This window comes from Taudactylus pleione, unplaced genomic scaffold, assembly GCF_031769625.1.
Source record: "Taudactylus pleione unplaced genomic scaffold, aTauple2 ptg000258l, whole genome shotgun sequence".
Classification (NCBI taxonomy): Eukaryota; Metazoa; Chordata; class Amphibia; order Anura; family Myobatrachidae; genus Taudactylus; species Taudactylus pleione.
Window position 1 is genome coordinate 2,431,648 of NW_028284660.1, and position 23,508 is coordinate 2,455,155.

The 23,508-nt window shown below is 43.4% G+C and overlaps 1 protein-coding gene across 1 annotated transcript in view; it reads right to left on the minus strand.

Annotated features, from left to right (window-relative positions):
- LOC148514810 (C-type lectin domain family 2 member A-like) overlaps nucleotides 1-23,508 on the minus strand; it is a 94,092-nt gene that overhangs the window by 17,188 nt on the left and 53,396 nt on the right. Inside the window, exons 6-7 of the mRNA XM_088480936.1 lie at nucleotides 20,728-20,814; nucleotides 14,116-14,285 (exon numbers count right to left, since the gene is read on the minus strand). Of these exons, the coding sequence (XP_088337062.1) occupies nucleotides 14,116-14,285; nucleotides 20,728-20,814 (257 nt within the window). The remainder of the gene's footprint in view (nucleotides 1-14,115; nucleotides 14,286-20,727; nucleotides 20,815-23,508) is intronic.

Sequence of the window (23,508 nt, forward strand, 5' to 3'; positions counted from 1 at the left end):
GATGGATTACTTCAATAAAGGAAGTGATGTAATAGACTGTTAGGTATAAAAGGGAGCATCAGGACAATGCCGGTCATTTACTTCCAGATTCACAAGGGTGGAGAACTATTCTTCTGAACGTAATCACTATTTTCTGTTGGCTAAACTAGCCCTATTATATCATTAATCTAATATTGGATAATTTTAATATTAGGTTAAAGTAGCATAAGAAAAGTCTGGGATTTGCACAGGAGCAAGTAATTAAGGAAGATATTTTTGAAAGTAACCTTCTTATTAGTGTGTTAAAAACATTGCTTAAAATCATATATAAATACTTTGAAGTGGAAGTAATATCTTACTAGTATGTTCTAACATTGTTTAAAATTATATATATAAAAAGTACTCTAAACTAGATCTAATATTTAATTATATATTGAATTAGGTTTTCAGTGTGTATTATTATCCTTAATTAACATCTAATAATGGTTTCTATCAAAATTAAGATCCAAACATGGGAGACCAAAATTTTAGTGTGAAAGATAAAACAAACTTTATGTGAGTCTCTATTTCTTGAAAAAACATTATAACAATAGGATGTAGTACAACAATATATATATATATATATATATATATATATATATATATATATATATTAGGGGTGTGCACCGGCCACTTTTCGTGTTTTGTGTTTTGGTTTTGGATCTGGATCTTTCTTCGTGTTTTGGATCTGGATTGGTTTTGCCAAAACCACCCTTCCATGTTTTGGGTTCTGGGTTTTGTGTTTTGGATCTGTATTTTTTTGAAAAAAAGCATAAAAACAGCTAAAATCACAGAATTTGTGGGTTTTTCTGCTCCTATGCTATTATTAACCTCAATAACCTTAATTTCCACTCATGTCCAGTCTATTCTGAACACCTCACACCTCACAATAGTGTTTTTATGTCCAAAAGGTTGCATCGAGGTAGCTGGATGACTATGCTAAGAGATACGAGTGGGCGGCACAAACACGTGGTCCATCTAGGAGTGGCACTGCAGTGGCAGACAGGATGGCAGTTTGAAAAACTAGGCCCCAAACTATACATAATGCAAAGAAAAAAAAGAGGTGCAAGATGGAATTGTCCTTGGGCCCTCCCACCCACCCTTATGTTGTATAAATAGGACATGCACACTTTAACAAACCAAACATTTCAGTGCCAGGGTCTGCCACACGACTGTGGCTGAAATGATTGGTTCGTTTGGGCCCCCACTAAACAAGCTGGCAATTAATCTGTCCCTGCACAAACTGGCTCTACGGAGGCAAGATGTCATCCTCATCCTCCTCATCCACCGATTCCTCACCCTCTTCAGTGTTGTGTACATCCTCATCCTCACAGAGTATTAATTCGTCCCCGCTGGAATCCACAACCACAGGTCCCTCTGTACGTTCTGGAGGCTGGTCTCCCTGGAAGAGTTGATAATTCATTTTATGAACATCATCTTCTCCACATTTTGTGGAAGCAACCTCCTATGCCTTTCGCTGACAAGGTTCCCGGCTGCACTAAACACTCTTTCGGAGTACACACTGGAGGGGGGGCAACTCAGGTAAAATAGAGCCAGTTTGTACAGGGACCTCCAAATTGCTTCTTTTTCCTGCCAGTACAGGTACGGACTGTCTGACATGCCTACTTGGATGCTGTCACCGATGTAATCCTTTAACAGACAGACGCACGCTTGTCGCTGCTGCTTTGAGGATGCAAGTGCGGCTACAGCCCACACAATTCACAAAGACAGAAAAAAGAAGAATATTTTTATTGTTTGTGTAGCACACTTTGAGGGTGTCACCACCCTTTAACAGACAGACGCACGCTTGTCGCTGCTGCTTTGAGGATGCAAGTGCAGCTACAGCCCACACAATTCACAAAGACAGAAAAAAAAGAAGAATATTTTTATTGTTTGTGTAGCACACTTTGAGGGTGTCACCACCCTTTAACAGACAGACGCACGCTTGTCGCTGCTGCTTTAAGGATGCAGGTGCGGCTACAGCCCACACATTTCACAAAGACAGAAAAAAAGAACAATATTTTTATTGTTTGTGTAGCACACTTTGAGGGTGTCACCACCCTTTAACAGACAGATGCACGCTTGTCGCTGCTGCTTTAAGGATGCAGGTGCGGCTACAGCCCACACATTTCACAAAGACAGAAAAAAAAAGAACAATATTTTTATTGTTTGTGTAGCACACTTTGAGGGTGTCACCACCCTTTAACAGACAGACGCACGCTTGTCGCTGCTGCTTTAAGGATGCAGGTGCGGCTACAGCCCACACATTTCACAAAGACAGAAAAAAAAAGAACAATATTTTTATTGTTTGTGTAGCACACTTTGAGTGTGTCACCACCCTTTAACAGACAGACGCACGCTTGTCGCTGCTGCTTTGAGGATGCAGGTGGAATCTAGACGGGATTTGGAACCGGGGACACACTACCTCCATCAATTGTCTAAATCCCACTGCACTAATGGCAGATACCGGATGCACGTCTAACACCAACATAGCAATCAAGGCCTCAGTTATACATTTTGCTTCAGGATGACTGCTGTCGTACTTCATCCTCATCGCTAGGGACTGTTGGAGGGTCAATTGTTTAGTAAAAGTAGTGATGTTCCTACTTCCTCTCTGGGATGATGAACAACTCCCAGCAGCAGCAACAGCACTAGGAGGAGGTGGTTCTTGATCTTTCCCTATTTTATTTTTATCGGAGAAAGTTTGGTCCTCCATTTATGTTATATTGATATATACGTGCGGCTAAAGTGCACACAAGCACAGAAAATATTTATTTATTTTTGCTGGAGAGTAGTGCACTTTGTGGGTTACACCACCCTTTAAGAAATGAGCCAGCCGGCTCTTTACTTATGGGACACAGGCGCACGCTTGGCGCTGCTCCTTTGTTGATGCACGTGCAGCCACAGTGCACACAATTCACAAACACAGAAAATTATTATTTTTTTGGACTGGAGTGTACTTTGGGGGTTACAGCACCCTTTAACGGTCAAGCCAGCCGGCCCTTTACTTATGACACAGGCGCACGCCTGGCACTACTTTGTTGATGCACGTGCGGCTACTGCGCACACAATTCACAAACACACAAAAAATATTATTTTTTTAGCTCTGCACAGGACTTTGGAGTGGACACAGCCCCTATGGAGAACTGACTGCACAACACAGTCCAGCCAGACCCTATGGACTTTGAAGTAGTGGACACAGCCCCTATTAACAACAGCAGCACAGCACAACACAGCCAGCCCCTATGGACTTTGAAGTAGTGGACAACAGCAGCACAGCGCAGCACAGCACAGCACAACACTACTCTGCACTACACTACACTACACAGCCCAGCCAGCCCTAACTCCAACCCTCCCTCTTCACTGTCCACAGCCGAGTGAGAAAATGGTGCCGATGCAGGTACTTTTTATAGGATCCAAAACCCGCGAGACTCGGAAGGCGGGATGATGACGTTTTGCCTCGATTTCAGATCCGAGTCAGGCGGGAAAAGTCGAGCCTGACTCGGATCGGCCTCGGATTGGGGGGGCTCGGGGGGGTTCGGATTTCAGAAATCCGAACCCGCTCACCCCTAATATATATATATATATAATATATATACATATACATATTTTTTTATTATTTTATTTTAGGGATGTGCGCTTGACCATTTTTTGCTGCAATTTGTCATCTGGATTTGGATTTGCCAAAACTGCCGTGACTGACTTTGGATCTGGATTTGGATTTTTTACAAACATTTACAGAAAAGAGCTAAAATCACATTATTTGTTCTTTTTTTTTGTTCCTAGAGTATTATTAACCTCAATAACATTTCCAGTCAATTTAGACCACCTGACAGCTTGTAATATTGTTTTCACCATTATTGGCCAAAGGTTGCAGTGAGCTGACTGGTTACTAAGGCGACAGGGCAGCAGCGCAGTGGTACAGACACCACAGTTTAAAGAACATAGTTCTTGGGCTCTCCCACCCACCCATATGTTGGATATTAAAAAGACATGTACACACTAAAAATCAAGCACTTCAGCGACAGGGACTGCCACTTTTGTGGTTGAAGTGCATGGTTTGTTTGGGCCCCCACAAGCTACAAATTGTCTTAAGGCAACAGCTCTACAGTGGCAGATGTCATTGTCATTACCATCCTTACTCAGTGTGTACATCATCCTCACACAATATTAATTAATCCCCAGTAGAATCCACCATTACAGAAGACTCTGTACTGTCACGTAATTGCCGGGAAAGGTCTTCCTCATGGAATTTCCAGTTCATTTTGATGAACATCATCTTTTCCACATTTTGAGGAAGGAGCATCCTATGCCGTTCGCTCACAAGGTTCCCAGCTGTGCTAAAAACTCTCTCGGAGTACACACTGGAGGGTGGGCAGCTTAAGTAATGCAAAGCCAGTTCATACAAGAGCCTCCAAATTTCCTTTTTTTCCTTCCAATACTCGAAGGGGACTCTGTGACATGCCTATTTATATGGTGTCATGAAAATAATCCTCCACCATTCTTTTGATGGTGATCACATCAGATGGAGTTATGGTAGAGGTGTCACTAATGTTGGGCAATTCTTTTAGACCCAACCAGATGTCAAAATGTATGGTTGACTTATTTGCATCACCACTGGGTCTTTTGGGAAAGCTGTTTTTTTTCTGGCTGCTGCCAAAGAAATGAAGGAGGAGAAGTCGTAGTGCTTGCGACACTTGCCAACTTGCTCACCAGTAGCTCTTTGCATATTTAATATCTGGGTTAGTTGTAAAGAAAGACACAGCATACGACTTAAACCTAGGATCAAGCATGGTTGCTAAACTGTAGTGATCATATTTCAAGATCATGGCCACCTATGGATCTTGGCGAAGCGAATAAAGGACTTGATCTACAAGTCCGGCATACTTTCCAGATTAGCTTTGTTTAACTCCTCCTTCAATTTCTACAGCTAATTTTCCAAAAGCCTAATCAGGGGAATCACCAGACTCAAGCTAGCAGTGTCAGCTCTCACTTCACATGTGGCTATTTCAAATGGTTTGAGCACCTTGCACAAGACAGAAAGTTCTCTCCACTGTGTTGGGTTAAGGTACATTCCCCCTCCTCTCCCAATGTCATGGCTTGTCATATAGCTATGGATTGCTTTTTGTTGTTCATCCATCCGCTGAAGCATATAAAGGGTTGATTTGCACCTTGTTACCACCTCTTGCTTCAGTTGATGGTAGGGCAAATTAAAGTGTTCTTGCAGGTGCTGCAATCTCCTGCAAGCTGTTGCTGAATACCTAATATGTCCCAAATTTTTCGGGTCACAGACAGCATCTCCTGAATGCCCCTGTCATTTTTGAAAAAACCCTGCACCTCTAAGTTGATTGTGTGAGCAAAACAGGGGATGTGTTGAAATTCACCCAGCTGTAATTATTTTCACTATATTTGTAGTGTTGTCAGAAATCACAAATTCTGAGGAGAGTCCAAGTGGAGTAAGCCATGTTTCTATGACATCTCTTAGTTTTTCTAAGAAGTTGTCAGCGGAATGCCAGCTCTGAATGAGCTGGCATTGCTTGTTAGATACTGCTTCTGCTGCTGCTGAAGGCGATTCACTCACCCAGTGGGCTGTCACAGTCATGTAATCTTTAGATTGCCCACTACCACTTGTCCACATATCTGTGGTTAAGTGGACCGTTGTTACAATGGCATTTTGTAGGGCATTAATTAGGTTCTTTTTAACGTCCTGGTACAGCCGAGGAATGGCTTTTCGGTTAAAATGAAACAGAGATGGAATTTGGTACCGGGGACACAGGACCTCAATTAACTGTGTAAAACCCACTGCATTAATTGCAGATATTGGAAGCAGATCTAATACTAGCATAGCTGTCATTGTGTCAGTGATCCGCTGTGCGACTGGGTGAGAGCTGTCATACTTGTTTCCCCTTGCAAAGGATTGTTTAACAATGAATTATTTTGTTAAACTACTACTCATAGTCTTCTTGGTCCACTTCTGGGATGAAGATCCATCCCTAACAGCAGCAGCAGGCGTAGCGCTCAAGGATTCTTGTGAGGAGTCCTGGAAAGGGAATGAGTCACCTAGTAAATTGGATTCTGGACTACCTCTGATCATTACTGAGGATATTGAGGATGAAGGCTTTAGCGGTGGAGATTGCAGATGCTGGGATCTAGTAGAGAGAATGGAGCTAGCTGATGCTGGACTGCTTGTTGTTATTTTTTTAGCACCAGTTTCTGATATTATAAAATGTTTGTCATGAGCTCTCTGCAGAGGATGTAATAGCGTGGAGGTTCCTAGATGCTTAACCTCCCTCTACTTACTGTGGTTCCACAACGGCTACATATGGCTTGACTAATGTTGTCAGGATTTGGGTCAAAATAATTCCAGACATAAGAGGTGGATTTGTTGGTCCTAATTCCAGGCATGACAGTGGCCTTCTTCTTATAATGGCTAAGAGCTGCTTCCACCAGTGCATGACTTACACAAACAACATCCTCATCCTCAATTTCCTCATTAGTGCCAGCTTCAGCTACAGAAATATCCCCCTCATCCTCTTGTAATTACATGTTGGCATCCTCAATTTCTATATCATCAGCAATACTTATGCTGCTCATTCCCACAAATACAGAGTTAGCAGAAACTGTGGAAGGTGGCTTCTGGGAAAGGTCAGGCTCACACATAGCACTCATGGACACACTTAGACTCTACTCAGGGATTTCTGACATTTGTGTTTCTGAATGCACAGTTTGATCTACTGCCTTAGTGGTTTTCAGTTGTTTACACTTCTGCGAAAAGGTCTTTCATTGTCATGAGAGACAGAAGATGCCTCACTGACAGGTGCAGAACCACCACTAAGAAATAAAGGCCAAGGCCTGAGCCTTTCCTTGCCACTGGATGTGGCGAATGGTATGTTGCCAATTTTCTGTTTCTCTGCATTAACCTTTAGAGGTTTTTTGTGTTTACCCGTGTGAAATCTCGATTTTTGGATTTTGGATACCCTAATTTTTTAAAACCTCTACACCCTTGAGCATCAGCTTTAGATGATAGTGAATGACTAATATCGTTATCATGACTGGTTCCAGCAGCTGCACTGCTAGCATTTTCTTGCTGCTTCTACCCTACACTCGGTTGGTTGTCATGATCCATATTGATGAAAACAGAGGGCTACTGCTTAATTAGTCACGGTGCTTGTATACACAGAGGGCTTATGCCCAAGAAGTCACAGTGCTTATATGCAGAGGGCTAAGTCCCAAGCAGTCACGGAGCTTGTATACACAGAGGGCTTATGCCCAAGAAGTCACAGTGCTTGTATACAGAGGGCAAAGTCCCAAGCAGTCACGGAGCTTGTATACACAGAGGGCTTATGCCCAATAAGTCACTGTACTTGTATACAGAGGGCAAAGTCCCAAGCAGTCACGGAGCTTGTATACACAGAGGGCTTATGCCCAATAAGTCACTGTACTTGTATACAGAGGGCAAAGTCCCAAGCAGTCACGGAGCTTGTATACACAGAGGGCTTATGCCCAATAAGTCACTGTACTTGTATACAGAGGGCAAAGTCCCAAGCAGTCACGGAGCTTGTATACACAGAGGGCTTATGCCCAATAAGTCACTGTACTTGTGACTTCAGGAGAGGTGATTGAATTCTGCTCCACTGACTGTAAATGGCACCTGCACCCTAAACTTAGCAGAGAACTCTGCCTACATAAACTACAGTGCCAGCTTTGCCAGCAGATTAGTATTCTGTGGAAATTATACCAAATACAGTATTACAACTACAAACTTAATTAGCAGCTATAGCTGAGGATTACATCTGGCCCAGAAAGTTATTATCTGCATGGAAATGTCTCTATATATATATATATATATATATATTTGTAAATTTGCAACGCACCAAGGACTGCCTTTTAAGACTGTTATTTACAAGTGAATTCAAAACAGGAGTATAATCTATTATGGATCCAGGGGCAGATTCACAGTAACAATTTATGAGCACCACCAATATTGTAACAACTAGGTTTAAGTCAGGACATGTGAGTCCTACAGTATCTAGGGCAGAGTGAAATTTATATATATTGATTTGCTTAAGTGTTATTAGTATAAGAGGAATGCTTATTTAAGGATTCGTAATTACATGGTTATGTGTTATATGTAAATTATCTTAACTACCTATGGAAATGCTATAGTACCATGGATGTTGTTACGACCCTGTCTAGTTGTCACCTTTTTGCCTTGGGACTTACCCCTGTCAGCTTCCACATGGATCTGTGTAATTTGCCTGGAGGATTTGCTCTGATTATTGCACCTGGCCTCTCCTCTGTCTGTGAGCACTGCTAGCCCTGATTGGAATCACAGGTGTGGTTCTGATTCTCAGAGCTGCAGAGATGAATACTCCCTCTGCATGTTGTGCCTTCCACCACTCAGAATGCTACTACCAGACCACCTGTCCGTATCCACCAATTGCTGCCAGACCCATGATATATATATATCCTCTCCTGATAGCATTCTGGGCCTGAACATCTCGTCTTCCCGTGGTGTATGGTTCATGCATTCAAGTCTGTCCCTGTAACCTGCTACAGCAATCCCTGGCGCTATCCAGAAAACCTGTTTCAGCTGTACCTGGCAATCCAGTAAATCTGGCAGCAACCCCCGGTGCTTCCAGAAAACCTGTTACAGCCAAACCTGGCAATCCAGTAAGCCTGCTGACAGCAACCTCTGGTGCATCCCGAAAACCTGCTACTGTAATACCTGGCATCCAGACGTCCTGTTACAGCATACCTGGCCTGTGCTCTGCTGTTAGTCCTACCCCTGGTTGGTCCCTGGCACTCTGTAAACCTGCATCGTGTCACCCTGCCTTGCTTCCTGCTGTGGATCAACTCCTGCCCCTTTTACCTACCTACTCCCCTCCCTGAACCTAAAATTCCTAAACCTACCCATTCCTTCCTGAAACCTTTTATTCCCTATTATCCAATCCAGCCTGCACCTGAGTTCTAGCCTTTGTCATAGTAATTCCAGATTACCCTGTTAGCCTCGTCTCAGCATTACCTGACTTCCCTTCAGCCATTGTTACATTCCAGTCCTGAGTCAAGTTCCAAGCTCATCAGTTCAGTCCACGTTGCTCCAGTCCAGAATCAAGTTCCAAGATCATCAGTTCAGTCCACGTTGTTCCTGTCCAGAGTCAAGTTCTCAGTTCTTCAGTTCAATTCAACAAGTCTTCCTGCCGGTCCCAGTCCGGTCCCTCCAGTTCCTGTCATTTATCATCAAAGGCAGTTTTCACTGCTACCCAAGTCTTGAAAATAGAGCTATTTACATTCTCTGTGATTCCAGTCATGCCGGCCTCCGTTGAAACCCGATCACCACCTGAGACAGGTAACTCGCAGACACCAATCATGACAGATGTGACTCATTTTACTGTTTAAAATGGACTAACTTTTCCATCATCTAAAGTCAGAACCGTGGCCTGTTAAATATACTGAGATTTTCTAACCTTGTGTGATTCTTGGGTCTGGGGTTGGTTTGTCTTCACCTCTCTGCCAAGGAAGAAAGAGAAAACATCCCTATTGCAGTGTACCTGATTCTCAGAACCTACCCAATCCACCGGGGATCTTGGTGATTGTCACCTTATAGCGGGGAAGGGTGTCACACTTGCATACAGTGGGATAAGGCCCAATTAGTCATGGTGCTTCTATACACAGAGGGCTTATACCAAAGAAGTCACTGTGCTTGTATACAGTGGGCTAAGGCCCAATTAGTCACGGTGCTGCTATACACAGAGGGCTTATACCAAAGAAGTCACTGTGCTTGTAAGCACATTAGAGTACAGCACAAAAAAAAAATGTCCACTGAGTCCTCTGGATAGTACAGGGCCAGGCTAATACAGCAGAGTAAGCGCAGCTTACATCAGCGTGTGGTGTGAGCCTCCGATCAGCCCACGCCAGTCCCGACATGCAGAGCTCAGTTCTCCGCAGCATGAAGCTTGAAATGACGGCGAGTCCCGGGCACCGTTATCGAGGCCGAATGTCAATCAAGGCTCGTGAGAATCCGTCATCGGTCGGGTGACGTTCGGCCTCGAGGTGGAGTCTGAGTCAGGCAAGAACACCCGAGCTTGAGTTCAGGTGTACTCAGATTCCACCTGTTCAGAGCGGTTCGGATTCCTCCGATTCCGAAACGCTCATCTCTTGAGATATATTTTATATATATATATATATATATATACAGTCAGGTGCATAAATATTGGGACATTGACAGAATTTTCATATTTTGGCCTCTATTCACCACCACAATTGCTTTGAAATGAAACAAACAAGATGTGCTTTAACTGCAGACTTTAAGATTTCATTTGAGGGTAATTACATCCAAATCAGGTGAACGGTTTAGGAATTACAATGGTTTCTATATGTGCCTCCCACTTTTTAAGGGGCCAAAAGTAATGGGACAAACTAAACAATGCTAAATCTAACTCACTTTTTAATACTTTGTTGCAAATCCTTAGCAGGCAATTACAGCCTGAAGTCTAGAACGCACAGACATTACCAGACGCTGGGTTTCATCCCTGGTGATACTTTGCCAGGCCTCTATTGCAAATGTCTTCAGTTCCTGCTTGTTCTTGGGGCATTTTCCCTTCAGTTTTGTCTTAATCATTTGAAATGCATGCTCAATCAGATTCAGGTCAGGGCAGGGCCGCAACTAGGAGGGGGCTAGAGGTGCACGTGCACCGGGAGGGAATTGCGGGGGGGTGAAAATGCAGACTCTGCCATCTAAAAATGTCCACCGCCGAAGAGGAGACTAATGCTAGAGGTCCTTACTGGACCTCTAGCGTCTGTCTCTTCCTTGGCGGCGGCCATTTTTGGATGGCCGTTTTCAGCAGATTCCATGCGGACTAAATCCAGGTACGGGAAGGGAGGGGGGCGCAAAATTGCTGCCTTGCACCGGGTGACAGATATCCTAGTTTCGGCCCTGGTCAGGGGATTGAATTTGCCATTGCATAACATTCCACTTTTTAGCCTTAAAAAACTCTTTGGTTGCTTTTGCAGTATACTTCGGGTCATTGTCCATTTGCACTGTGAAGCGCCGTCCAATGAGTTCTGAAGCATTTTACTGAATATAATATTGCCTGAAACACTTCAGAATTAATTCTGCTGCTTTTGTGAGCAGTCACATCATCAATAAATACAAGGGTACCAGTTCCATTGGCAGCCATACATGCCCACGCCATGACACTACCACCACCATGCTTCACTGATGAGGTGGTATGTTTTGGATCATGAGCAGTTCCTTTCCTTCTCCATACTCTTCTCTTCCCATCACTCTGGTACAAGTTGATCTTTGTCTCATCTGTCCATAGGATGTTGTTCCAGAACTGTAATGGCTTTTTTAGATGTTTGGCAAACTCTAATCTGGTCTTCCTGTTTTTGTGGCTCACCAATGGTTTACATCTTGTGGTGAACCCTCTATATTCACTCTTGTGAAGTCTTCTCTTGATTGTTGACTTTGACACATATACACCTACCTCCTGGAGAGTGTTCTTGATTTGGCCAACTGTTGTGAAGGGGTTTTTCTTCACCAGGGAAATAATTCTTCTGTCATCCACCACAGTTGTTTTCCGTGGTCTTCCGGGTCTTTTGGTGTTGCTGAGCTCTCCGGTGCATTCTTTCTTTTTAAGAATGTTCCAAACAGTTGATTTGGCCACACCTAATGTTTTTGCTATCTCTCTGATGGGTTTGTTTTGATTTTTTATCCTAATGATGGCTTGCTTCACTGATAGTGACAGCTCTTTGGATCTCATATTGAGAGTCGACAGCAACTGATTCCAAATGCAAATGTCACGCCTAGAATCAACTCCAGACCTTTTACCTGCTTAATTGATAATGAAATAACGAGGGAATAGCCCACACCTCTCCATGAAATAGCTTTTGAGTTGATAGTCCCATTACTTTTGGCCCCTTAAAAAGTGGGTGGCGCATATAGAAACCGTTGTAATTCCTACACCGTTCACTTGATTTGTATGTAATTACCCTCAAATTAAATCTGAAAGTCTGCAGTTAAAGCACATCTTGTTTGTTTAATTTCAAAGCCAATGTGGTGGTGAATAGAACCCAAAATATGAAAATTCTGTCAATGTCCCAATATTTATGCACCTGACTGTGTGTGTGTGTGTGTGTGTATATATATATATATATGGAATTGAGAGCAAGAAAGAAGGGGCGCCACATAGTGCATGAAACTGTAAAACAGATTTTATTGCAGACAGCGGACATAAAACTCGTTCAATGAATATGCGTACCACAATCAGCGGTCAGATACCATCGCAAGTAATAAAAATGAAGAAGCCTGAATATCACCCGAACGTCTCCGGGGACTCCGTTGGCTATTCGACCAGTAATGGAAAGCAACGCCAAACCACGCCCCAACGCGTTTCGTCATCGACTTCGTGGTTTGGCGTTGCTTTCCATTACTGGTCGAATAGCCGACGGAGTCCCCGGAGACGTTCGGGTGATATTCAGGCTTCTTCATTTTTATTACTTGCGATGGTATCTGACCGCTGATTGTGGTATGCATATTCATTGAACGAGTTTTATGTCCGCTGTCTGCAATAAAATCTGTTTTACAGTTTCATGCACTGTGGCGCCCCTTCTTTCTTGCTCTCAATTCCAGATAAACCAATACCCGCTTGGATCCGGGTTTTAACGTGGGGAAGACGCCGGCCTGTGTGGTACCTGTGGCCTGTGCTATATCTGGCGTCTGTAACACAGATTTACTTTGTTCCAAAAATCCATCTATTTATTGGATTCTAAAAAACTTTTCACAGTATTATATGTGTTTATGCATTGATTGATTGATTTGCGCACTGAATTTACTGTATTTATATATATATATATATATATATATATATGTGTAGAAAGGGAAAGGCGGTACTCACAGGTCTGATGAAATTAAAGAATCAAACATGACAACTGTGTCTGCCATGTTCTTGATAAAAGTCATGTGAGACTGAAACGTTAAACAAGGCAGACACAGCTGTCAAGTTTGATTCTTTCATTTCATCAGACCTGTGAGTGCTGCCTTTCCCTTTCTCCATATGTAAGTGGGTGTTCTATTGAACTTCCAGGAAGGCACCAGGGCAAGTAATTTATTTTGCATTTATGTGGAGTGCCAGCCATTTGACTAAAGATATATATATATATATATATATATATATATATATATATATATATATATATATATCTTAAGTCTGGTTTTGTGTGTGTGAATTTACAATTTTCTTTTGCATAGTTTCATATATTCTTTGATATATTGACATGCTATAATAACAACCACAGCCCACAGTTTAAGAATTTTTAAATGCACCAATTTATGTCCCACCCCCCAGTGTAGCTCCACCCACCTCTGCCTCCCCCCAGGGGGGGGGGGGGGCTGCTTATTTTGTCAGTATTGGACCCCACAATATCTGATGGCAACCTTGCTGGGAGGTTCCTCTAAGATTTGAGGCTACTGGAAGATTATGTTCTGGCAGCCTCCCACTGGGCATTTGGAAAGCCCAGTCTGGTGTGGTCCCATTTGATGTGACCATGCCAGGCAAATGGTCAATGGATTCACACTAAAGGTTACAAGTTTCAAAATGTTCTTGTCCATGACAATTTAGAAACATCTTTGTATTAATTCCATGTGTAAAAATCAATATGGTGGTTTCAGATCAGGAGGTTTTTCAATAAAGCAGTTTGGCCACCAGTCAATGTCGCAATTTACAAAATGCACATAAAACACCATAAGAAGGCAATTTGGCAAAATGACAGTGAAGTAAATCTCAGACGAAACGAGCAATTCTTTCTAATATTTGCTTAGACAGATCATATCAAGTACAGTATTACAATATTAAGATGATTTTTTTTTTGTCAATGTAATGAATGTTTTAGTAGTGGTTCCCAGATGTATTCTTACCACCATCACTAATTTAAAAACAGTAAAAACCAAAAATACAATTATAATGAAACATTGTACTATACAGTACAGTCAGAATAATTGCTAATCTCAGGAAAGTACACTGTAAACATCAATGTACTGTAACTTCCCTGTGTCCTACAAGTCACAGCTCACACAAGACGCCCTCATATACTCACCAGTTCCTTCTCATCATCAATAAGAGCCAAAGATGCATTATGTGAGGCACAGAAGCTCTGGCTGTTGTTCCATGTATCAGTGTTGTCAGAGAAATAGTAACATTTTCCCATATTCCTGATCCAATCATCCTCACATGGCTCAGACTTCAGTATGGAGATTCCTGGTGTTACTGTTGCACAGAAATAAATATGAACATATATTATGCATTATTCATTTATTTATGTATAGAGATTGCAGTAATTGGCTATAGTTTTTTCTGTTTTAAAATGTCACAATAAGATATTCCTATGAAAAAAAAAATATATATATTATTGTGTTTATCAGAAGAGGGCAGAAGGGTGGAAGGGGTGCCATGGAGAAGAGCCAGAAAAAGAGGAAGGCTGCCAATAAAGATAGCTGGGAGGAAAGGAAGGGGAAACATACGGGGGATAAGCAGACAAAGGTGGGGCAGAGGAATAAGCAGAGACAATGGGTGGAGCAGGGCCAGGGCTCCAAGAAGGCTGGGCCCAAGAAGTAAAGGTGGCAGAGGAGTGAAGATGGGAGCTGGCAAAAGTGCTGGTTGGTAATGCACCCAACATAAAAGGGGGGGCTGCGGAGGATATGCCCTAAAAACGGGGGGGGGACAATCACAGGAGGCAGTGTGCACTGTCTACCACACTGCTCAGCTGTTAAGCAAACTCACGGCTGTAGGGAGGGGCTGGATCCCACTACTCAAGTAGGATCCAAAATGACCGCTGGAGGGAAATTGGCCACCGGACCCTCCACTCAAACGGGGATGGGGGACCCTGGTGCAGGGAGGATTGAAGAAGCCCCCCGCTCGTTACTGCAAGCAGGGGAAGAGGGTGCCAAAGGGGTGGGGCTTCCGCAGCTGCAGAGGCATGCATGGCTCCAAGTGACACAGCGAGAGAAGTGGGAGCGCTCGCCCCCGCTGAGGCAAACAAGTCAGGGGAAGCAGGAGGACCGGGCAGAAGGCTCAGGGGGGAAAATGAGGGGGGCAGGATGAAGGGGAGGTGGAGAGCGGGTGTACAGGGGCTGAACTCAGTGTGCGCGAAAATTCAGCTAAACGGCTGGCGGGGGCGGACCTCTTGGGACGGGGCATGATGAGAGGAGGAATGAATTGAAAGGAATGAAGGGACAGAAGGGCATGAAATGTAAAGAATGAAGGGATAAAAGGGGATGAAATTAAAAAGTTGAAGGGATAAGAGGGAATGAAATGGAGGGAATGAAAGAATGAGAGTGAAATGAAGCACAGAGGAGAACACAATGCAGCACAGGGTGATGCTCAGCAATTCTCCAGAATTAGCAAAGAGGCAGAGCACATGCACATCACCTCATTTATACCCCTAATCACAGGCACACCCGCAATTCACAGCATTGGTCAGCTAACAACCACCTGACCCCTTAACCCACTTAATCTGCCTAGTAACAAGGCTGTCAAGCCAGCCAATCAGCAAAACCCCATTTTGTCTCATGTCTATACAACCTTCGCTTTCTAAAACATACACAGTCTGGGAAGTCACCCTGCAGCCAGCGGAGCTGCACCTAGGGGTTTATTTTCTAAAGTGCAGGTTTTTAGAAATGGAGATGTTGCCCATAGCTACCAATCAGATTCTACCTTTTATCTTCTAGGAGGTGCTAGATACAGTCAGAGGAGTAGCATGGAACCACGGCGCCCAGGGAAAGTGCATGTCATACCTGCCCCCTCCATGCACTGAACTGTGCCAGTGGGGTATGGCCAGCCTGTGGGGTAAATATACATTGCACCTATATTAATGTGAGTACTACTAATCATGTCCTGTCTACCAACATTATTATTATTTCAGGTCTCCTAATATTTTTTAAAAGACCTTTCAAATAACACTTTGTGGTCATGCCTGGGAATACCTCATTACTTTAAATAGCAAAGCAGTAACTTTGTTTAATCTAATACCTTATAATTGAAGTTTAGGACTTTACCTCAGATGTGTCACTTTTAAGTCCATTGAAGCACAATGAATGAATGAGGAGAGAAGGAGAGAGGGGATCAAAGAGGAGAGTGGAGAGTAAAGTGCCGATCAGAGAGGGGAGGTGACAGAAGCCAATAAGAAAAGGAGGGTGAGGGGTCAGAGGCCAATAAGAAAGGAGTGGACAGGGCAAAGTTCCAAACACAGGCTAGAGAAGAGAGGGAATTAAAGAGGTGTGAAGAGAATGTAATCAATGTGCCAGGAAAGGGGAGATGACAGAAGATGATCACAGAGGAGGGAGGGCAGGAGGGGAGGCAATCTGGGCAGCTTGAGGGAGCATGAAATATAGAAACAGATCTCAGAGCCGTAACTTATTTAGGATATAGAGCAAACAAAACAAGATAAAGCTAACAGGTGGCTATCATACTGAGTAGTGCCCATGAATTCCGGAACCCTGGATGGTGCCCTCTGTCCATTTTGGCGCCCGTAGCTCATGCTCCACTGGAACCACCCTCACTACTCCCCTGGATACAGTAAATGATAAGTAGAGTCTAATTGGTTGCTGTTGGCAACAACTCCACTTCTAAAAACCTGCACGTAAATATACCCCCTAATGTCCAAAAGATGCTCTTTGCTGGCAACCTGCAGCCTGTCAAGCCACCCGGAGCATTCTAAGGATACTCCGGGCAGTGCTCCTCCTTCCTGGTGCTGATGACCCCACCCCCTCAGCATGACATATGGCACTGCACCACTTAGCCATGTAGCTGTGCATTTCAGATTTGCCTATCTTCCTGGATTCCGGGGAATAATCATGGGAGAATAGACCACCCTCTCAGATCCCGAGAGCTTATTCAGTGAAATGGGTGGGGAGGTAATAATGCAACTTGCTGTGAATCGTGGTGCCACCCACTTACTGCCCAGGTATGCCCATATCATGGAAAAAGTGGTCGGTCAAGGGGCAAAGCAATCTGTTCGCAGTAGCGATTTCCGTCAGTAAGATCAGGAGCGTATCTATAATGGGTGCAAGGTGTGTGGTGCACAGGGGCCCCCGGCACACCATGCACCCATATTGTTTAAAACTTACCTCTCCAAGGTCCCACGCCAGGTGTGAGTGCTGTACAAAAAGCTGGAAAAATGACTTCCGTGCCAATTTTTCCATTGTTTTGCGCATGTGCAGTAGACTTTGGGCACACTCTACTGCCCAGAGTCTACTAATGCTTCGGTGGGAAGAGAGGACGGGGCCCCAGATGGGGAATGGCTACAGGCCCCCTCCTCTCTAAAGATGCCCCTAATTTGCCTGATTCTGGTAGGAGGCCAACTTTCACCTGTGATTATGTATTGGATGACTGGTTGAGGAAATTTTATTTCAAAACAGTATTCCTCACTGTTCTGTGGATCAATTATTGTCGTGGAAATATTTAGCATGATTACAAACATCTTGTTTCATTTTATGTGTTTTACTAAATGTGTTATATTTCAATGTGCAAGTGGCTAATAGTTTCCTAGGGGTATGATCTATGAGACTCCCCTTATGGTACAAGCCAGCCTAACTCCATCATATTGATAAAAACGATCTGCACTAGATTTTTTTTATTTCTCTTTTTCATGAGGTTCATCATAATCTCATCACTTTCCTGAGGAAGAGTTGTCAATGAAAAGATTACACTGATATTATTTAGATAAGTATAACTCATTCATACAGGCGCTAGGGTTTGATACCTTACCTATTGTTCATAGTACATGATTGTAATCTTTTGTCAGTACAAGTTGAGTCTCCCATATCCAAATATTCCGAAATATGGAATATTCTGAAATACTGAATATTTTTAGCATGACTAAAATAGTGAAACCTTTGCTTTTTGATGGTTCAATGTACACAAGCTTTGTTTAAGGAAACAAATTATTAAAAATATAGCATAAAATAACCTTGCAATGTGTATAAGGTATATATGAAGCATAAATTAATTTCATGTACATACACAAACTTTGTTTGAGCCACAAAATTATTAAAACTATTGTATAAAATTATCTGCAGGCTGTGTGTATAAGGTGTATATAACACATAAAAGCATTCTGTGTTTAGATTTGGGTCCCATTCCCAAGATATCTCATTATGATATGCAAATATTCCAAATTACGGAATATTCCGATATCCAAAATACCCCTGGTCCCAAGTATTTTGGATATGGGAGACTCAACCTGTACTGGTTTGAGGTGCTGAGACTTTATTGCTTATCTGCTTTTTGTGATGCTTTTGGTCATAGTTAATATTGTTTGTATATGTATTTTAAATATCTTATGTGTTGATTTATAGATACTGTATCTACTTTTAAGAAAGAAACACTATTATGATAGTCAAGTGCAGTCTGTTTTTCTCTTGTGCTCCATGTTGAGTCTTTTTTGAATGATCTAACATTGTCTGGGAATTAAACCTATTTTGGCTATTTACTGTAGGTCCTCCAGCACCTGTGCTACTTACATCTGAGTTTCTTCTGCTCGAGCAAAGTAGCTGTCCTTGATGGAGTGACAAATTCAATATGGATAGTGCCTCGGGAGGGAACCCATAGTGTTGTGAAACATGCAGTGCTAACCTCTCTGCCACTATGTCCATTTGTAACACATTGGTCTGAGTGAACGCATGCAAATATGTTAGATGTTTAAACTTGATTTGTGGAAACAACTGCACAGGGTAGTGATAAGGAGCAGATGATGGAAAAATCAAAGGCAAAGATAAACCCAAACTACTAGTGCCATTTATAGGATCCACAGAAGCGGCCTGGTGGGAGTGTGGCTACATCTGCAGTTTTACATCTTCACTTGAATCTTACACAGGAGTTTTTTTTAAATCTACTTTGGCCCAAATGTAACTGTGAGTTGCGGGAAGTGGTGAGATTTCGGTGACGTAGCCTCGAGACTTAAAGCGACATCTTTTATACTCCAAACCAGATTGGTTTTGCCTTTAAAAAAATGCCACTTTAAAATCTACATTGCTGAAATCTCACCGCTGTCAGTAAATCGTAGGCTATTACATTTGGGTTCTCCACTTTGGAATCCACATAATGCTAAACATCAGTCCCCAAAATTATGCTGGAAGCAAAAAGGTTCATCGTAAACATAACCAGACTATTCATGAATAAAACTAAAGCTAATAATTGTAATTATAGATTGTGACTTCAGTCAGCACAAATAGTTGTTTTTAAAGTGACAGCAATAAAGTAGATTGTCCTGTAATAGAGAAGATTATGCTTGAAGCTATTTCCTAGGGAATTATACAGATTTATACATTCAGTGCTTATCTAACATCTATATAATAATTCTAAAAAGTTATTCCCGAGTCAGTGCAGGGGGAGCATATCTGACTCAGGACATCCGAATGCCATTTCTCCCAATAACTGCTCACATTGCGGAAAACAGAAAGAAGGGAACATGGAAAAGTATGACCAGAGGAAGAGCAGGAGGGGGAGAGCAAATTTCTCAATTTATTCTCCAGTATGCTGGTATGGAGCAAAAAAAGATCTGTATTTTACATGCCTGTTGTAAGCATGTAGTTATGTCATTTCTGTATTATGTATTTAAGTAGATTCCTTAGATGGAATCGGTATGATTTACCACCGGCCATATGGCCCGCATATCCCGACAGTGGCTGCCCGACACAGGATGAAATCCCGATCGTCCCTAAGGTAAGTATAAACTAACCTATTCCCCCCCTAACCCTAACCCTCCTTTAGAGTGCCTAACCTCCCCCCTCTAAGTGCCTAAACCTAACCCTCCCTTCCCCGCAGCCTAAACCTAATTCCCCCAGGGAGTGCTTAACCCTAAGTCCCCCCTGGGAGTGCCTAACCCTAACCCTCACTCCCCCTAGCCTAACCCTAACCTCCCGGGGGGGGGGTTGCCTAACCCTGAGTCCCCCGCGGGAGCCCTAAACATACCCCCCCCCACGCTGTCCGCATTGGCACCCGGCATCTCTTCGATCGGGATGCCGGGCGCCGGTCTCCGGCGTAGGTAAAATGACAGGCGTTGGGATTTTGACACCTGTCATTTAACCCTTGCCGGGATATGACCGTCGGGAAGCCGGCTGTCAGTATAAGGTCTGCCAGCTTCCCGACTGCATACCCCTTAGATTACTGTGTATTGTCTGGTATATAATTACCATTTTGTTTCCTATCTGTAATTAGCTGTGTCTATAAGTAAGAAGTCTGTTCTGTATTTCTAGGCTTGACCCTGGTGATCACCTTTAGCTGTGTGAAAGTTTTATGCTTAACTTTGATAAATGAAACATTACATGTATACATTGGGCATCTACAAGTTTGCATCAATCATATGTCTCCTGTAACACCTGTATGTGTCGGTGATACCACATACTGTCACATCTATATATATATATATATATATATATATATATATATATATATATATATACATATATATATAATATATATATATATATATATATATATATATATAAACAATACAATGCTTCAAATAAATCATTTAATAAATCTCTTAAATAACAGAAATTACATGTGCAGCCATGGGACCAATACTCTGGAATACTCCGTTACTTTATGCTTCTCCAACAAGTAACCCCGTCTATGTAGTGCAGATCACGGTGTCCCGGTGCTAATGTGATATTAGGTAAAGACTGTAAAATACAGTATCTGTTCTTACCTGTCCTGGTGAGAGCAACACTTATAACGATCACTACAACTGATAGAGCAGCCACTAGACCAATATAGATCCGATGTTTCAGGAATACTAAAATGGATTGGATATAAAATAAGATATAGTTAAATGTGACTCATGCATTGGGGAATCAGAGCGATAAACTGATATCATAGATAAGTGTAAGCAATACAATACACTTACACTTTAAGAGGCATAATTATGTTAATTACTGAGGGCCAGAAGGTCCCGATATTTAAAACTCTTACTCGCGGCGAGCACCGGTGCAATTCATCATTGCTCTGGTGCAGAGACAGATGATCCGAAAATCACCTGTCGTAGCAGTGAAAATTAGCACTGCCGAGCCTGACTTGGCAGTGCTAGTGTGCCTGTGTGAACTACGGTTCACTGAGGCACACAAAACCCCAGCAGAAAGAGCGGGACAGGGTTTCGCAACCTGGGATGCTTTCTCATAGTGAAGGAGCGGGTGTGCGGAAGCAAAAGCCATCTGAAGATGGCGAATGCTCTCAGTCAAGCTCCGAAAATAGCTTGATGAATTTCAGTTCCCATACTAGTGTATGAGGACAACGGGTCATATCAGGGCAGAAAGGTGAACAGGAGATATCAGTGATATCTCCTGCGTTACCTTTATAATGCATGGCCTTAATACTGAAACATTTTCATCTAGTTTTGTAGAAAATTAAGTGACTTAATGCCCGGAAAATGAACATTACTATAAAATTGGTTTACTGATAAAAAGTTGCTGTGCACTGGCTACACTGTGTGACTGGCAATGGCTTCCTATTGGAAGTGCTACCTGCCAGTCACATATACAAGCAGTCTCAGATTTGGGAGTGATCTAAGAAGCTGATTCAGACCAATTCGCTATGATGCGAACGCTCGTAGCTGGACGATATTTGCAATCTACGCATGTGTATGCATCGCAATGTGCGTGCGCGAACCAGTGCGAGAGATCGGGATGCATTCGCTCCCTGCACATAGACTGTGACAGGAGAAGCCATTTGTGGGTGGTGACAAGGGCAGGCCACTGGAAATGGAGGAGTGGAGGTGGGAAAGCAGGTGTGCCTGAGTGTCTCAACGCCGTTTCAGAGGCGTGCATAATTAAAAGGCAGCGTCATAGTACACGTCACTTGGTGGGATTTCACTCTGAAGTGATCGCAGTGCTTGTGGCAGTGTATAGTCAACCTCAAGCGCTGCGATCGCATCCAATGGTGTTCGATGTACCAATGTTTTCATGCACTTCTAGGAGATGACGTGCGCAAGTGGGCGTCTTAAGAATGGCTGGTGGGCATCTGCATACACTAAGTGATCGCACACCAAGACATAGTGGGCATGCTAATGCCTTGCCGAGCGATCACCTGCCTTGCTAGGCGTGCGCTGGATTTGCATACGCAGGGTGCAAGCGGGTCAGAATGAGCTCCTAAACTTCCAATTGTCAGTTTTTTCTGGCACTCTCAATTAGGACCACTTTTCTGCTGTTCTCTATGGGGCATTTTTGGGAAGGCATAACTCAGGGTAGGGGGCAAATGTAGACTCAAGGTTTGTTTTATTAGGTAGCTATTATTCCAGGGTAGGTGCTTTTGGGGTTTAGGTAATTGAGAAAGTTACAGTTTTTAAACTATTACCTCACAAATGCCCTTTTATAGAGCTAGGAAGCTTCAAATTGTTGCACAGCCTCAGTTGGTGCCTTCAGCGGGTGTACTCACTGTGGCTTCACTTGGGTGCACAAAGATGGCTGTCCCTTGCAGGCAGTAGTGTAGTGGGACCCGGGTGTGGCCAGGACCTGAGGGGGGTAGCAGGCTGTGGCCAGGACTTGAGGGGGGTAGCAGGCCTTGACAGTGAGGGCTGCGGGACCCAGCAGCGATGCGGGCAGTGGCAGACAGATGCAGGCTTAGATCAGGAAGATCCGTGATGCCTGCATCTGTGTGATAAAAATAAACACAGATGCACGGACAGATCAGTGAGATCCCTCTGTGCTGCTGTGTTTAAAAAACCAAAAGTATAAAAAATTGTAAAAAACAGCGAGGCCCCCTCCCACCCCAAAAGAACAGCCAGCACTGGGCTTTGCAAACCATGTCCTGGTTGTGCTAAATACCGGGGACAAACGATGTACAAACTCTGTTGCAAACCATGTCCTGGTTATGCCAAATACCGGGGACAAACAACATACAAACCCTGAATTCAGTACAACTAGCACTGGGCTATTCAGAACCAGTCCTGGTTGCCAAAATATGGGGGATAAATGACATGGGGTCCTCCGTATTCAGCACAACCAGCACTGGGCTCTGAGTCGGTCCTGGTTCTGGAAATACAGGGGAAAAAATTTGTAGAATTCCCCTTTATTATCCAGAACCAGCACCAGACTTTTTCTAGTGGGGGGCTTATGTCACAGCAGGGGAGCTCTTTCACCGGGTCCCCCAGCCGAAGCATCATACCTGACCGCTAGTCAACCCAGGCCGGGGATCCCTGGGGAGCTGGGGGGCCCCCAATAAAGGGGTCCCCCTCTCCAGGGCACCCCAGGCCTAGGCTGACAGCCGGGAGCTATCCCCGACACCCCTGGAGCGGTGAGTGTCGGATTGATTTGTGTAAAAATGTGGTGGAAGTAAAGAGTTAAAATATTGTATTTTGCAGTAGAACTACATGTCCCAGCAAGCCTCCTCCACATGCTGGTACTTGTAGTACCACAAGTACCAGCAAGCTGGGCATTACAGACCCACTGGTACCTGTAGTTCCACTGCAAAAGAAATATAAAAAAAAGACAGGACA